The sequence below is a fragment of the Ochotona curzoniae genome, unplaced genomic scaffold, assembly GCF_017591425.1.
Source record: "Ochotona curzoniae isolate NIBS_2020 unplaced genomic scaffold, NIBS_Ocur_1.0 contig_517, whole genome shotgun sequence".
NCBI lineage: Eukaryota > Metazoa > Chordata > Mammalia > Lagomorpha > Ochotonidae > Ochotona > Ochotona curzoniae.
In genome coordinates this window covers 546062-562822 of record NW_024466454.1, presented here as the reverse complement: position 1 = coordinate 562822, position 16761 = coordinate 546062, and the positions used below count along the sequence as shown (strand labels likewise).

At 39.0% G+C, this 16761-nt stretch overlaps 1 protein-coding gene across 1 annotated transcript; it reads left to right on the top strand.

Moving 5' to 3' along the window:
- Positions 1 to 1758: 1758 nt before the first annotated feature.
- Positions 1759 to 16179, top strand: CUNH11orf58 (chromosome unknown C11orf58 homolog). Its single transcript, XM_040989041.1, has 5 exons — positions 1759 to 1949; positions 7968 to 8051; positions 11338 to 11398; positions 13252 to 13361; positions 14201 to 16179. Exons 1-5 carry the CDS (start codon positions 1887 to 1889, stop codon positions 14432 to 14434), a joined length of 552 nt encoding a protein of 183 aa, XP_040844975.1. The 5' UTR covers positions 1759 to 1886; the 3' UTR covers positions 14435 to 16179.
- Positions 16180 to 16761: the final 582 nt, after the last annotated feature.

Here is a 16761-nt window from a genome sequence, read left to right as displayed (position 1 = left end):
TCGTATTATCCAATTTATTATGCTATTCTTCTGTTCCCAAAATAAAGCAGAATTTGGATATAACACTGCATAAATCAACCACAGATCTACCAGGGCCAGCACTTGGCCTAGCAGTCAAATAACTTCAAGAGGCCAAGTTTGACTCCCAGCTCTTGCCTCCAGCTTTTGCCTAACGTAGAAACATTAGGAAGCAGTGATTAAAAACCAAGTAATTGAGACCCTGCCACTCATGTGCAGATTTAGCTTTGGGGCCCAGTCCTCCTTCCCCAAATACTGAAAGCACTGAGAAACAAGCCAATGGATGGAGGAGTCTCCCTCTCTTCATTAAAAAAAAAAAAAAAAAAAAAAAATATTTCAAAGGCAGAGTTATAGAGGGAGAAAGAGACAGAGACCTTTCAGCCCAGATCTGCTTCACTCCCCAAAATGACCACAATGGCCAGAATGGAATCAATCTGAAACCAGGAGCCAGGAGCTTCTTGGTTTCCAACAGGATGCAGTGGCACAATCACTTGGGCCATCTCCACTGCTTTTTCAGGTAGGTTAGCAGAGATCTGGACTGCATGCTAGCAATGCAGATGGCAGCTTTACCCATTATGCCGCAGGACCCACCCTAATATTTTATCTACATCTCAAAATGAGTATTTCTTTTTAACTGTCTTTCATGGGCCATAGTTCTATAAAAAGCTCTGCGATTATTCAAAACTAAAGGGGTAATACTCCCACACAAAAAAATTAGAAGCTGAGTTCAGAGGTTAACAATTAAGCATTGTTTCAGACTCCTCTCAGTCCTGAAATTTACAATAAATCTGTACTGTGCTAAGTTTTTATCAAGGTCAGAAAACTTCAGAATAAAGAGAGTCCGACAATGTTAGATTCAGACACTTTTGACAGTTTTTGGAGTGAGTGCCAGGGCCTAGGGAGAGGAGAGGCTAGTAATGGATACTGGGGGATTATCTAACAGGTGACAAAACGTCAAACACAAAGGACACTGCAATGAGTGCTGCATGTCCTAAGTACACTTTTGAAATGAATTTAGCAAAGATTTTTTTTTCCTGAGAAAAAACAATTTTCTGACAAACAGGCATCACTAGACTTAGGTCGGATTGGATCCCTCCCACCTCACACAAAGCTTTCTGCTATTTCCTCACAGAATTCTCTCAGGGGCGCCCTAGTTTCAATAAATAGCCAAGCAACCAGGACTGAACACCATACTGAACTCATTTCAGTGACAATGGAAAAAAAAACTTGAGATATTCTTCATAATCTTCGAGGAAGCCACATGGCCGGTCACCTAGAACCCCTACGGGCAACCGGGGACACACAGTAAAGCGGCAATGGTAGAAGCCATTTTTTGTTAAGGTTTTTGTCTGGGCGGAGCGTGCTCTAGCATGGGTGCAATAAGCCTCAAACATTAAAATGTCGGTGCGCAACCACGAAGGACTCATCTGCCGACGGGGCAGCACTTGGGGTCAAAGTATAAAACGCACTCTTTAACCTTGCTGTGGTGACGAAGCTCACAACTAACGCTCACCGCCATACTCATCCGCGGGAAAGCTTTCTCCCTCAGCCGAAGAAGGAGGCGCCTCTGAGGGCACTCCCGCCACACAGTGCGAACCGCGCCCCGTGGGTTTTCTGGGGATTGTAGTTTCAGTTACGTTTCTATCTCGTTTGTTTGGCCGACACAGAGCGAGTCAGAAAACTACAACTCCCAGAGTGCTCCGTGGTGGCGAACGGCCGCAGAGGTGACGACTGTGGCGGAGAAGGCCTGGAGGGGCTCTGCGTTTAGTGGCGCTGCTTGGACTGGTGGCAGGCTACGGGCTGGTGGTGTGGCGGCTGAGGAGCACGGCGAGGGGGGTTCGGCTTTTCCCACCGGGATCACCGCAACGATGAGTGCTGCGAGGGAGTCTCACCCGCACGGGGTGAAGCGTTCAGCCTCCCCAGACGATGATGTAAATAACAATGGCGGCGTGGATGAGGGTTGAGGCCTACTGTAGGCTGGGTTAGGCCGGGAAGGGTGGTTGAAGGAGAAGGAAGCGCCTGAGGAGGCTCGAAGAAGTGGGCTCGAGGGGGGAGGAACGTGAAGAATGGGCATTGTTTCCATTTCTTTATGAAGGTCGGAAGGGTTGAAGCAGCCCACGCCGCGAGGCGAAGGCCTGCTTAGGAAGGGGGATTGAGGAAGGAAATTCTGAGAGGGTCGGGAGCGGAGAGAGCTCCTCGAAGCTGCGTTCTGGGGGCTGCTCCTGCGGCTGCCTCGGGCCTTGCGACTCCGGTGAGAGACGCAGGACCCTCCCGGTTGTTACCATGACAATGGCGCAGTGTTCGTGCGCACGTGAGCGGGTTTTCGGCCTTGTTTCGGTGGCGTCCTTTTGTAATCGTTTCCTAGTGCGGATGAACCGACAACAGCACTAAATCGGGAATGTGTGCTGTGACTTGGCAGTGGCTGGCGGTGGTGAGGGCCAGGGCGCCGAGAACTGGGTGCCCATTTTGATGTCAGTTACTGGGTCGTCCTTCCATCACCTTCCTCTCAAACGCTAGCGTTATCGCTTTAAATACACAGACGTTTCAGTCCTTAAAGTAATCCAGTAAGTATTTGCTGTCATGCCAGGTGTTCGGAATTCAAAGATGAGTAAGTGTAGAGCTTTATTTTAGGTTTTGGGTTTTTTTTTTTTTTTTAGCCCCTAGCGCGGTGTCATGGAAACTGCAGATAACTAAAGAATGTAAATCTAGGTCTCCAAACGAATAGTTTGAAAAATATTGTTCGGAAATTATTGGAAATGGCGCGTGGAGAGGTCATTTTTAAGGATGAAAGGACGTGTTGTAGTTCAGTGCGTTTCATAATATCTTTAAGCCTGGAGAAGCTCATTTAATACTACTTTGTAGCAAATGAGAGATGGTGTTTAAGACCCACCCCCATGGGTGGAAAGTGAAACAGGACTAGAATAGTCTTTAAGGAAATTGACTATTAGTAGTCAAACAGTTGGGAATGAATGGTTACCTAAAGGGGTTTATTCATTTCCCGATTACTAGCTTTCTGGTTTTTCCTTGTAAACATAGTAGTTTAATATTCATTAAGAATTTGGTTTTTTTGAGTAACTTGGCTGCTGTTTAAAAAGCTGTTCCATGGTGTTATAAACTATGATTTGATGTCAAACATCTGTTTTGCTACAACACTCAGCACCAGGTAAAGTTACAAGATTCCAAAAATTAATTCCCCACAAACTCCAAGGAAATAATTGTAACTTGGATGAATTTTAATACCTTTCCCATCCTTACATGCATTGTGTTATACGGGGATGGTTATAGTTAAGCAATTCAAAGTTAGAAATCTTCTCATTCTATCAAATAGAAATGTTGTTAATATTACAGCGCCATGGTAGTGATATTTTGTTTTAGATACATTTTCATTTTTACTCATAACTGGGAATATCTTTAACTACTTCCTTTTTAGCATTTAAAAGGTGTACGTTTAAAATTACCTTCGAATTGTTAAAGAATGCCATATAATATGTGGTTGGCCATCAGTTTCTAAGGAAGATCCTGCTGCATGTAAAAGATAATTGAAGGGGTTTTCCCTCTATGAGCTGATACATAATGGGTTAATAAAATATTTTAAAGATTTTAAATAATGGAATACAACTTTAGGTATATATTAAGAAGGTAAACTGATTGTGTTTTGTAACTTAGGAAACGTTTTTATTTAAAATGCAGAGAGGTCTCCTGTCTACTGGTTCACCCCAAGATGCCTGCAGCAAATAGGACCAGGTTAGGCCAGAACCAGGAAATGAGAACTCGGTGCACATTTCCCAAAGACCCAAGCACTTGAACCATTCCCTACTGAGACCCAGGATGCAGGAAGCTGGGCTCAGGCACAGGACTGAGATGGCACCCCAGTAAGCAAGATGGGGACCAGCTCACTTACATATGGGCACCGGTTTGAGCTCTTTTCAAAGAAAAAAAAATGCAACTTTTTGAAAGGGGAGGTATGTGCAGGCCTCACAAGCATGTCTTAACTGCTAGGTCAAATGCCCACCCCAAGTACATTTTTATAGTAGATGATACTAAAGATGAAGATAACTTAGTGGTTCCATTGGTTTGATTGGAGTGGAGAAAAGGAAGCTAATTTGTAAGAAGTATAAGGTAATATTGTAATAACTGATACTTCCAATAATGTTTTAGGTTCATGTGTGTTTTCAGAATTCTACTCTTCTGCCAGGTGTTTGGCGTTTGCATGCTGAGGTCTTTGATGGGAATAACCAACCATAAAGACTTAATTATTTTTTAATTACAAGTTGTAAATGACATAGTTACATATAAAGACATTATGAAGACATTTGCTCTGTGTTTTTTGTTTTTTGTTTTTTTTTTTGTAAAGACTGGTGTTTGTTTTCCATCAGTCTCACTCCCCATCTGCTTCAGAGACCACAGATCAGTTTAAGACCATTCAGTGGTTGCTTTTTAGACAATTGTTTTAACTTTGTGTAACTAGTTCATAGACTACTGTCAGTAATCTAATTTTGTCATAAATAATGTAATAAGAGCAGAGGACTTTCGAAGGAAAGGCTTTTTGCCTCAATGTCCTTATTTATTAAATTCACTGTTACAAAGAGCTCTCTACAGAATGTGAATAAAAAGTGATTTGCTGGTTTTGAATTTCAGATTACTTTGGATTTGGGGATATTTAGGCTTGTATAATGAGATATTGTGGGCATGGGATCTAAGCCTAAACATGAAATTCACTTATGTTTCGTATATACTTTATACCATAGCCTGGAGATAATTATATGCAGTATTTCTGGTGTTTGTGCATTTTGATTATAACCCCATCACAAGTTCAGGTGGAGAATTTTCCACTTGTGGTATCATGTCATTACTCAGAAAGTTTTGAACTATTTCAGATTTTCAAGTTAGGGATACTTGTATGTATTACTTTGACACTGTTAAGACAGTCTTTTATAGAAGCTTTTATAGATGTAGATTAAAACTAAGTTCAATGTCAGAAACAGACTCTGAACAAAAGATTTATTCAGAATCAGAACTGAAGCTTCACTGAGACTTTGAATTTGTTTATTTAATTTTTCAAAACCTGATGAGCCAGAAATAGTTAAGAACTAAATTACTTGTAAAAAGACGAGTAGCAACATGGAAATAAGTAGAGATTTGGAATTTAGATAGTAACCAAAATAGAGGGACTACAGCTGAGTCCAGTATGGTACAGATGTTTTAATTTTTGTGTGTCCAGGAGAAATAATTATCATTTTTCATATTCTTTCGGCCTTGAATAATTTTTGGAATAAAGGGGTAGTGAAAAACAACTTTACTAATAGTTTTGATATTATATGTACTCAAAAGTTAGTATTCTCTGAATAAAGGTGATTGCTCATCATCAGCTGTCAAATTCAGAACATTGTAATTTAAGATTTCATATCGATTCTAATAGACATAAGCTTTAATTGTTACTTTTAGTCATTGCATTTGTACCATTAAGATATAATGGAATATTTTTTGAAAGCTTCTGTTATAATTTTGTATGGAAGAGGGGTTTGTTATCTTTGCTCTGTAATTGTACAACATTTTCATTTTTATATTACAAATTCAGATAGGATGATAATGTTTTCATTTCTGTGTTATCATTCTAGTCACCTTTGTATTTGCATCTGCCTTCACCTCTTGTCTGCTAACTGAAGTAGATTTTGGCACATATACATTATAAAAGATGAAATAGACATACATTCCGTTAGAAAAATGTGATAGTCTTGTTTTATTACAAGGAAAATCTTTTCTATTGACTGACTCTTCAATTACAGGTACCGTTTTCCTTTTTCTTTCCTGTGTCTTTCATTGATTCTCAGGTTAGAGAAAATGTCTTCTGGTGCTTCGGCATCCAAAGAATGGTTGTCTGAGATTCTTGCACAAACTGTTGGTGGCACCATCATTAATGTGGAACATAACTTTTATTGTTTTGCATTTGCCTTCTCATTCACATCATGGAAGAGAAGTGAAAAAAACTTTTCATCTGTGTGACATGAAAGCTAAAAGGAGACAACAGAAACCTAGAGGGATATATTTGAATTAGAATATGATGTAAATACTTAAATTACTAAGCAAGAACACTGAACCTGCTTCATATTTAAAAACTGACCGGGGGAAAAAAATTTACAGTTGCAAGTAGACTTAAGTTTTTAGTACTTGTTTTTATGGAAAAAACAATCAAATAAATAAAATGATGTTTTAAGAATCTTTTTTACATTGCATTTGAAATCCAGAAACATACAAACATATCCTGTGTAGGTGGCAGATCTTATAGCTACTGGCTTAAAACATTTGCCACATGCCCGTGATAGCCAGAGTTGGGCTAAGTTGAAGCCAGGCTTCTATAACTCAGTCTGATTCTTCCGCATGAGTGGCAGGCGCCTACATGTTTGAGCCAGTGTCTGCTGCCTCCCGGGGTGGACATTGTCGGGAGGCTGGAAGCAGAGGAGCTGGGGGTCGAAATCATCTTAGTTTCTGTATCAAACATCTGCCCCCTATTTTATTAATATTTTAATCATTTTTAGCATAATAAAAATCAGAATTATAATGAAATTTTAAATTAGTTTCAGGAGATAGGAGAAAATACTATTACTGGGATGTTTCTTAGATTAAAGGATTCTGTGGCCCTGTTTGATAACTGCAAGATAGAATGAGCTTTAGTTTCTTTTAGTACATTTTTATTTGCAAGGCACTGTGACAGAGGAGAGACAGATGAAAAAGCATCTTCTATTCACTGTTTTATTCACCAAATACCCTCAATAGGGATAGGTCAAACCAAAATCAGTAGCCAGGAACCCCCTGTGGGTAGCGGGAACTCATGTACTCGGGCCAGCGGGTACATTGCTGCTCCCCTGGTGCGTCTGCAGGACACTGGACTGGAAGCATGGAGTTGCCCTTGCTCCGATATGGGAAGCAGTCATCCCAAGCGGCAACTTAATGCACTGTGCTACAAAGGCTGTCCCTTTAGTTTATTCTTTTAGAAAACAAATTTTCTTGTCTTTGGGAGACCTTCAAGAAAAATTATGACATTAATCTTCACAATACCTAGAGTTTACTATCTCTGGCAAAAGATACTGAAAAATTGGTTCCAATGCATCTTGATGATATACTGTTCATCAGAGCTTCATGTAATGCCTGAATTCTTAAAATGTTAACAACTGTGACAGCCTTTTGGATTCAAAAGGGACTATTTGCTCTGAATCCCTGCAAGGCTATTGGATACTGGGTATTAAAATGTGGTCCTCACTTCCACAAAGTTAGCATCACTTCTGACTTAGAAATTCACAGCCTTGAGCTCGATCCCAGACCCCATGAAAGTGAAACCCTAGGGCCCGGCAGCATGGCCTAGCGCCTAAAGTCCTCACCTTGAATGTGCCAGACGCCGCTTCTATCCCGGCAGCTCCACTTCCCATCCAGCTCCCTGCTTCTGGCCTGGGAAAGCAGTCGAGGACGGCCCAAAGCCTTGGGACCCTGCACCCGTGTGGGAAACGCGGAAGAGGTTCTGGGTTCCCAGCTTCAGATTGGCGCAGCACCAGCCATTGTGGTCACTTGGGCAGTGAATCATTGGACGGAAGATCTTCCTCTCTGTCTCTCCTCCTCTCTGTATATCTGACTTTGTAACAAGAATAAATAAATCTTTTAAAAAAAATAAAGAAAGTGAAACCCTAGCCCAGTAATAAGTTACTGCCAAGCACTGGAGGTCATTCTGATACATAGGAACTTTGGAGACACTCTGGGAACAACAGGGTTCTGCTGCGTGGAGGTAATAGGGCTGTTTTTGAATCAGAATGTGATGCAAATGCATAGATTACTAAGCAAGAACAGGGAACTTGCTTCATGTTGAAAAACTGACAGGGGAAAGAACTTAGAGTTACAGGTAGACTGGGTTTTTCAGTACTTATTTTTAAGGAAAAACTAATCAATTGATTTCTTTTCAGCTTGGATCTAGCAATTGGGAGACAGCAGACTTAGGTAATGAAGAGAGAAAACAGAAGTTCTTGAGACTTATGGGTGCCGGAAAGGTAAGCATCGGCTGCTTCGCTTTTTTTTTTTTTTTAACATTTCTATGAAAATAATGTGTTTTAAGTGTATGTTAAATGAGAAGAACTGAAATTATAGTAAAAGACATAGAGAAAGCGCCTTTCTGCCGGTTCACTCCCAAAATACCCCTGATGGCTGAGTTTGAGCCACACTGAAGTGGGAACCTGGACTCACTCCAAGTCTCACACAGGTGAGTGGGACTTCACTCTGAACCGTCGCCCAAGGCGTGCTTTAGCAGGACGCTGGAGTTGAGTACAGCCAGGACACAAAGCCAGACACTGCTGCGGATTGCTGGGCTTCCAGATGGCAGCTTGCTTGTTGAGTCAAACACCTGCCCCCATGTTGTGCTATTTCGGACTACTTGGAGAATCCTCACTGCCTCTGGCAATGAGGTTTGGCAACTGCAGAGAAGAGAACTTGGTACAAGGACACTGGGGAAAAGGAGATGAGAAAGCTTTTGATTTGGCATGTTAGACCAATTGATAAAAAGTACTTCTAGGCATGTCAACTAGCAGGAACCTCTGCGTGGAGTCATATGTCTTATAGCTAGAGAATATCCCTTATCAAAAATCTAAATTTTAAAACATTGAATGTATCTTTTTTTTTTTTTTTAAAAAAAAGGATTTATTTTTATTGCAAAGCCAGTTACATAGAGAGAGGAGGAGAGATAGAGGGGAAGATCTTCAGTCTGTTGATTCATTCCCCAAGCGGCCACTATTTGGTTAATACAAGTTACAAAAAATAGATGTAAGGAAAATAACCTATTGGAAAAAATTTTCTCTCACAGATTTGTTTTTACATATAAATTTGAGAGTTTCTAGACAGTTATGTAAGCAGGTAACTTTATTTTCATAGCATTGTCCCAGTAATCCTCTTATAAATTAAATTAAAAAGTAATAGCAAACTCTTTTTTGAAAAAGCTCAAAACAGGGCCTGGCGTGATAGCGTAATAGCTAAAGTCCTTGGTTTGAACATGCCGGGATCCCATATGGGCGCCGGTTCTAATCCCGGCTGCCCTGCTTCCCATTCGCTCCCTGCCTGTGGCCTGGAAAAGCAGTTGAGGATGGCCCAAAGCCTTGGGATCCTGTACCCACGTCGTCCCAAGACTCAGAAGAAGCTCCTGACTCCTGGCTTCAGATTGGTGCAGCACCAGCCATTGCAGCCGCTTGGGAGTAAACCATCAGACGAAAGATCTTCCTCTTTGTCTGTCCTCTCTCTATATCTACTTTCTAATAAAAATAAACAAATGTTTAAAAAAAAAAAGAAAAATCTCAAAATGAAGTTGTACCATTTGTTTATGTTACATACATGAGAATGCATCCATGCCTAAAAGGCATAATTAACTACCTATCACATGCTTAGGTATTGCACTTGGTCCTAGGGGCATGGATTAATAAAATATGTTTGAAGCTATCAAACAGGAAAGTAGCACTACAGAACTATAATTGCTATTAGGTAGCCATGCAGGTAGTGCTGGGGAAACCACAGAAGGGCAGCTGTCTTAGCAGAATAAACAAATGTTCCAGAAACAGAATTGATCAGGTTTTACAAAGATAAGGAGAAGTTAATAAGAGTTTTAACAGTAAACGTTTGAGACATACATATATAGGAAACATCGGTGGAGTATCCCATTGATTTAGATTTCCAATAACTTGTAATTTTTCATAGAAAGTAGTCAAATTTCTCTTTGTTCAAACAAATGCAAAGATGCTAAAATTATGTAAAGTAAGAGTTTAAAGGGCGTGTGCAGCCTAGTAAAATGAAAACAGTTCACAGTGACCATCAGTAAATAGCTGTTCACATACGTCAAATTCTTTGCTGTCCAGTGCTGGTTGAGATTCTCTTCCTATAGGCTGCTTAGTGCTTTTTGCTTGAAGAGGTGAGCAGAAAGCCATGATTTAGAGAATGGGGCTAGTACATACACAGACATGAGTGTGGGCAGAACTCATGAGGGAGGGTTTTATTCTATTTAGATTTATGGTCACAAAGTACAGCTATAATTCAAATCTTGGCCAGCATGCATCATTGCTCACAAGGGAACCAGCTGAGAAAGAATATACCAGTGAGTATCACCAGCCTAAAATAACTCAATACCATTATTTATTTATTTATTGAAAGATTTCTTAAAGGCAGATCCACAGAGACAAGGAGAAACAAAGATGTTGTGTCTATTGGTTCACTTTCCAAGTGGTCACAATAGCTGGAACTGAGTGATCCAAAGCCAGGAGCTTCTTCCAGCTCTCCCACACAGGTGCAGAGTCCCAAGGCCCTGGGCCTTCCTGCTTTCCCAGGCCTCAAGCAGGGAACTAGATGGGAAGTGGAGAGGCCAGGATACAAATGAGTGCCAATAAGGTATCCTGGTGGTTGTAAGGCGAGGATTTAGCCACTAGGCTATTGTGCCAGACCCGATACCATTTATATTCAAGTCGTGTTAATAGGATGTGTGTTTGACAATATAAAATAGCACATTGAATGATTTACTTAAACACTGAATTAGACCCTTTCAGTTACATAATTTTGTATATGGAAAATGTGTCCACCGTTAACAACAGGAAGATATGTTTTATCTTCCCAGATGGTTAAGATTGCTCTGCAAAGGTCCTTTTGATTTTTCCTTTCCCTTGTTTTTACACATGTATTTATCTTCATGTACTTGAAAAGCAGAAAATAGAGAAGATAGCACAGCTCCTGGTTCACTCCCAGAACGTCCACACCAAATGGACCAGACTAAAGCCAAGAGCCTGGCTGTGTCTGTGTTTGTGGCTAGGCACCAAGGGCTTGCATCATCAGCTGCTGCCTCCCAGAATCAGCAGGAAGTTGGATTAGAAGCAGAATTGAGGCACAGATTGATATTCTGATGCGGGATTTGAGTATTGCAAGCTTTTGATTAACCTGCAAAACTCCTCCCTTAACCTGTATTTTAGTTGCTAGACTTTATAAAACTAAACATGAGCCAAAAAGAGTTTATAAATGAAAGTAATTAAGTACCCTCATCAGTTGGTAATCTTGAATCAAGTTTATTTTTATGGGTTTTTGTTTTATTTAATGATACTTACTGTTATCTGACCTACATATTCACTTACGATGACGTTTGTCTGTGCCCACAGCCTGTCACTGCCCTTACTCAGTCGTCAGCTCCATAGAGATCTTAATTTGGTCCTTTGTCTTCTATATTCCAGAAGCCAAGAATAGCTTCTTTCACATCATTGACATAATGATTATGTTAAATTAGTGGTCTCACATTCTTACATTTTCTGCCTCTTGTAGAAAGAACATACTGGTCGTCTTGTCATAGGAGATCACAAATCAACGTCTCACTTCCGAACAGGTAAGAAAGTAAAATGTAATGTAATAAAAAATATATGCATGAAAATACTTAGCAAATGCTGAATTTGGCATATGCAACAATTGTATGTTTTTGGTATATCCAATGTCTTGTACTTTTAATAAAGTATATTGTCAGTATGATATTTTAATAAAAAAAGAAACTTTATAACTTCAGTTTCTATACATCATCTTGCCAACCATGATATGTATGGAATTTTTCTTTAAAGTATGCAACAATTGTCATTTATGTATGTATATATGTTATATTTATTTTGAGTTTGTTCATCAAGTTTTCTGAAAACTGATGAATACAAACTAGTTGGGGTATCTATAAAGAAAGAAACTTTTAAATTGTAAAGGAATAAGCTTTTGAAATGCAAGCCAAAAATGAGTTTGGATTTTAATTCAAATTAAAAATTTTTCTTTTGAGTGAAAGTTGACCCTCATCTTGTACATTATTAGTAACAGGCTGTAATGGCCTAGATTAAGTAAAAAAAAATATTTGTAAGAGTTAGAGAGGAGGAGAGAGTGAAAGATATCTTCATCTACTAGTGCAATGCCTAAATGGCCACAACTTCTGGTGCCAGGAGCTTAACCTGGCCTGGCTGGCATTGTAGAAATTAGTGATTTTTCTGGTGAGTTACTTCAGATTGATTTGCATTGTTACATAAAGAACAAGTATCCCTCTGCTTTACAGAATAGAAAAACATTTCAATAATTGCTGCATTTACTTTTTTTTTTTTTTTTTTTTTTTTTGAGATTCATTTATGTGAAAGGCAGAGAGTTACTGAGACAGAAAAATCTGTCTATTGGTTCACTACCCAGTTGGATGGGCTGGGCTGGGCCAAAGTGAGGAATCAGGAGCTTCATCTGGGTTTTCCAGATTATTAGTAGGGAGCTGGACTGGTGAGATTCAAACCATCACCCAGATGAGATGTTGACACTGCAGGTGGCTTAACCTGTGCCACAGTGTTGGCCCTGCATTCAGTTCTTTTGTTTGTTTTACCTAGGAGGTTCTTTTATTCCACTAAGGTAGGAACTGGAGCAGGAGTGAAGGGAGAGAGAGAGAGAAAGGAAAGCATGGTGGCAGGAGGGGCTAGCAGGATAAGGGACAAGATAAGAAGGAGGAGGATGGGAGAGGGAAGGGAAGCTGTCTCAGGAAGCTGCATCATGCTCAGGGGGAGAGAGAGGAAGTGGAAGTTTGCATTTACTTTTAAAATTGGAGTTTTATGAATAAAAATGCAAACTATCACTGTTGTGGTGCAGTGACAACAACCCAAATGGGCATCAGTTTGAGTCCAGCTGCTGCAAAGTACTGGACACAAGAAGCTCCAGTAGTTATTAGAGCGTTCTCGTTCCTGATGGTAGGTTCATGGGTGATTATATGGTTTTCTACATCATAACTTATGTATAGCAGAATGGATGTATATATGATGTTGGCATGAAATAACATTGATACTGCTTCAGTAAACTAGTATACAAAAGAAGACAAGAGAGAGTCATAATAAAGGTTACTTTATCTATTTTCTGAGAAGGATTGGTTTGTATTTATTTTCTGTTCAAAGATAATGGTTTTGTTAAATTTTTTTAGATGGTGAAACTTATAGGGGAATGATTATTTATTAGACTGCAGGTTTTTTATCTTCCATGTGTGCTTTTGTAGTTTAACAGGTTAGTAATAGTAAATACTTCCTTAGCTTTATTGTGTATTAGGTAACCATATTCAGTATAAGGAAAATAATCACAATTAGAAAATTCAGCCCTGAATATGATAGCATCTTTATAGGTTTTTTGTGTAATCAAATGTTTTTATTAATTTGACTGAAACATAATCAAAGTGCACTGGACATACAGGGGAAGAAGACAAGAAAATTAATGAAGAACTGGAGTCTCAATATCAGCAAAGTATGGACAGTAAATTATCAGGAAGATATCGACGACATTGTGGACTTGGCTTCAGTGAGGTAGTAATTACCTTATTTTCATTGATGGAAAAGACAATTTCAATTTGATATTGATTTCTGTTAGGTTAACCTACCAACCAAGAATTTGAATGTAAAAAGCTGTAATAAAATTACATAAAGCATTTTTATTGCTTAACTGACTCCCTATAAATAATCAGATTTTTTTTTAAGTTTTAAAAGTATTTTCTGATACCAGCTTACTGTAGCTCATGCTTGATCATTATGACCCAGTTTTAGTAGACATAACATGCTCACATGTTAGAAAAAGTGTTTTATCTTATTGGTGGTTTTCCTCCTTTTTTTTTTAAGGTTTATTTATCTTTATTGGAAAGTCAGATATACAGAGCGGAGGAAAGATCTTCCGTCTGATGATTCACTCCCCAAGTGGCCACAACGGCCGGATCTGAGCCAGTCTGAATCCAGCAGCTAGGAGCTTCTTCCTGGTCTCCCACAAGGGTGCAGGGTCCCAAGGCTTTGGGCCAGCCTTGACTGCTTTCTCAGGCCACAAGCAGGGAGCTGGATGGGAAGTGGAGTTGCTAGGATTAGAACCGATGTCCATATGAGATCCTGGTATGTGATGTGCAAGACGAGGACTTTAGGCACTAGGCCACACTGCTGGGCCCTACAGTGGTTTTCAAACTAGGGGAGAAGTCTTCAGAGTCCTAAAATGCTACTCAAGGACCAATGTATGAATTATGTGGAGAAGCCTGAATCCTCAGTCTAGTTCTTTCTTCAGCCTCCTGATGGGCTGTTTTTAAGACTTTGGTAAAAATTAAGGGTCTTTCCTAACTTTACACTGGCTGATTATTTTTAAAGTAGACTGCTAATTGATGTTTTAGGTAGAAGATCAAGATGGAGATGGTGATGTGGCTGGAGATGATGATGATGACGATGATGATTCACCTGACCCCGAAAGTCCCGATGACTCTGAAAGTGATTCCGAGTCAGACAAAGAAGAATCTGCTGAAGAACTCCAAGCAGCTGAGCACCCTGATGAAGTGGAAGACCCCAAAAACAAAAAGGATGCAAAGAGCAATTACAAAATGATGTTTGTTAAATCCAGTGGGTCATAACTCCAATACTTAGTCTTTGTATTAAAAGTAAGCCTTATTGTTATAATGCACAGTGGAGGACTGCTTCTAGAGCACAGACCTTTGTATTATAATTTTTAAAAAGGCCCTTTTAAATAATTACAGAGTGTTTGCTTTCAAATGTCATGGGTTACACTTTTATGGGCATGACTATAACCATTTTTGTAAAGAGTAAGAGTTGTATAAAATAAGAAATAAATACAGTACTCAACTTCCTTTCATATTAGCATCGTCAGTGCTCTTATCTCCCCTTTAAATGCAGTAACAGGGAGATGCTTTTTGTTTATAGTAGCTATTTCGTTGTTTTGGGGCTTTTGTTTGGTTTTGGTTTGGTTTGGTTTGGTTTGGTCCTTCATATTTTTCCTCACAAAAATTTTATACTGTGATGTATTTGTGAAAAAAATATTCTTTAATTTGCTATGGTAGAAATATTCATCATGGATATTTCTGCTGCCAGTCAAAATTAAATTAATGTTGATAGCAGATTAAGTACTTAATTTACTGTTACTGACTCAGCTCTCCTCTGTTGGACCAAAGCAACATGTGAACAAGTACTTTTCATACTTGTCAGGGTGGAATGTTATGATCCCAGGCAGTGTTTATATAATTTGGATTGCATTGTATGTTAGGTTTTTGATAAAATTGGGTCAACTTTTACAGCAGAAATGATTTCTCTGATCATTTAGTCCTCTATTTAGAAATGCGTAAAACTGGATTTTTTTCTTTTCCTCCTTTCTTTTTTTTTTTTTGGATAAAATGTGACCAAAGTTATTTTCTCCTAAAGGTCGAAATAAAGAGAAAGCAGTTTCCCATATTTGGTTGTGATACCTTTATCCTCATTATCTAAAAATGAGGGGCAGGCTTACTGAACAAGAAACTAAAGCAAATTCTGTTCATTTTATCTCAAAGCTGTTATTTTGATTCAGTTACTGAAACTGTTTCCGGTTTTATTGCTGCTTTTGTTAGCATAAGATTGGAATCACTGGACTGCTATCAGGTGGTTATAACACATACTCCATTATGGGCTACTCAGTGCATCTTTGAATAACTGGGTCCAAAATCTTAATATTTCCAAGAAGTTAAAAGGTGTGAGTCAGACCTGTTAGTGAGCTGAACTATTATACATCCAGATATGTGCTATGTGTTTGATGTGCTGAACTTTTCAAAAGCAATTATTCCTTTGTCATTTTGAAATTTAGAATGTTAGAGGAGTATGCCAACTAGAAATGATTTCTGGTTTATAGATTCTTAGAATTGAAGTTTGAAATTTCTAAAAACTGCTCACATTGTTTAAAATAGGTGCTATCCTTATGTAGAATGATTAGCTTGGGCAGTAGACAGTATTGTGACATTTAACAAATACTTGGTTTGAAGAGATTTCAGTTAACAGTTTTAGTTTGACCACTGGTTTTTCAAAACTCCATGCTGTGGGATTTCTTGTTCTAACCACTTTGAAGTAGAAAGTAAAGAGTGATTTCTATTTAAAAATGAAAGTGAGGACCAGTATTATGTTTTAAAAAGTATTTTCATCACTTTGTTGTTTAAGTATGCTGGGTTGTTTTTATAAGTTTTTGTTCTAATGTATAAATTGAAGCACCCTCTTCTGAAATAACTACTGGAGGCCTTTCTTCATCTCCAAATAGAGAAACTTTGGTTTCAGTTCATGATTCATGTATTACTGGGTATTAACAAGATTAAGAATTGGAATAAATTTAGATCTGTTGGTCCATTTGGCGTAGTGTCCCAGCACCACATCTCCATGACTGTCTCTTAAGCATGAATTTACCAGTTGGGCCGGTGGGGGGAGGGGGTTAGAAAGAAACTGATGCCTTGACATCTTGATAAACCTAAAGTTATCGGGTGGAAAAACACAGGTTATTTATAGAATTGAGTGCACTTTTCCGAGGGCTGACCTATACTCAATTGGAGTCTGTACTAGTGACCTAACAGTCCTTATTGTGAAGAATGTTTTCAGAGACACAATCCAGTGGTGTTTCTACTATTCCCAGTTGTCTCTCATAACTACATCTTAGGCACAGGACTATAGAAACATGACTTTGTCTCCACCGTAAGTAGTCACATCTTTGATTAATGTTCAGTATCCAGAAACCACTTTACCTCTGAAGTAACAATGTAGAAATATTTGCTGACTTCATGGCTGTTCCTTTACACCTGTTAAAGTCATGATGAAGTTGTCAACAGCTACGCAGCCCTCATCTAGATGTCAGTTGATCTATCAATTTACTATTAAATTTGTTAGTCTCCTAAAGTACCTTCCCCAGGGTCCTTTGTGGAAGATCCCAGATGGA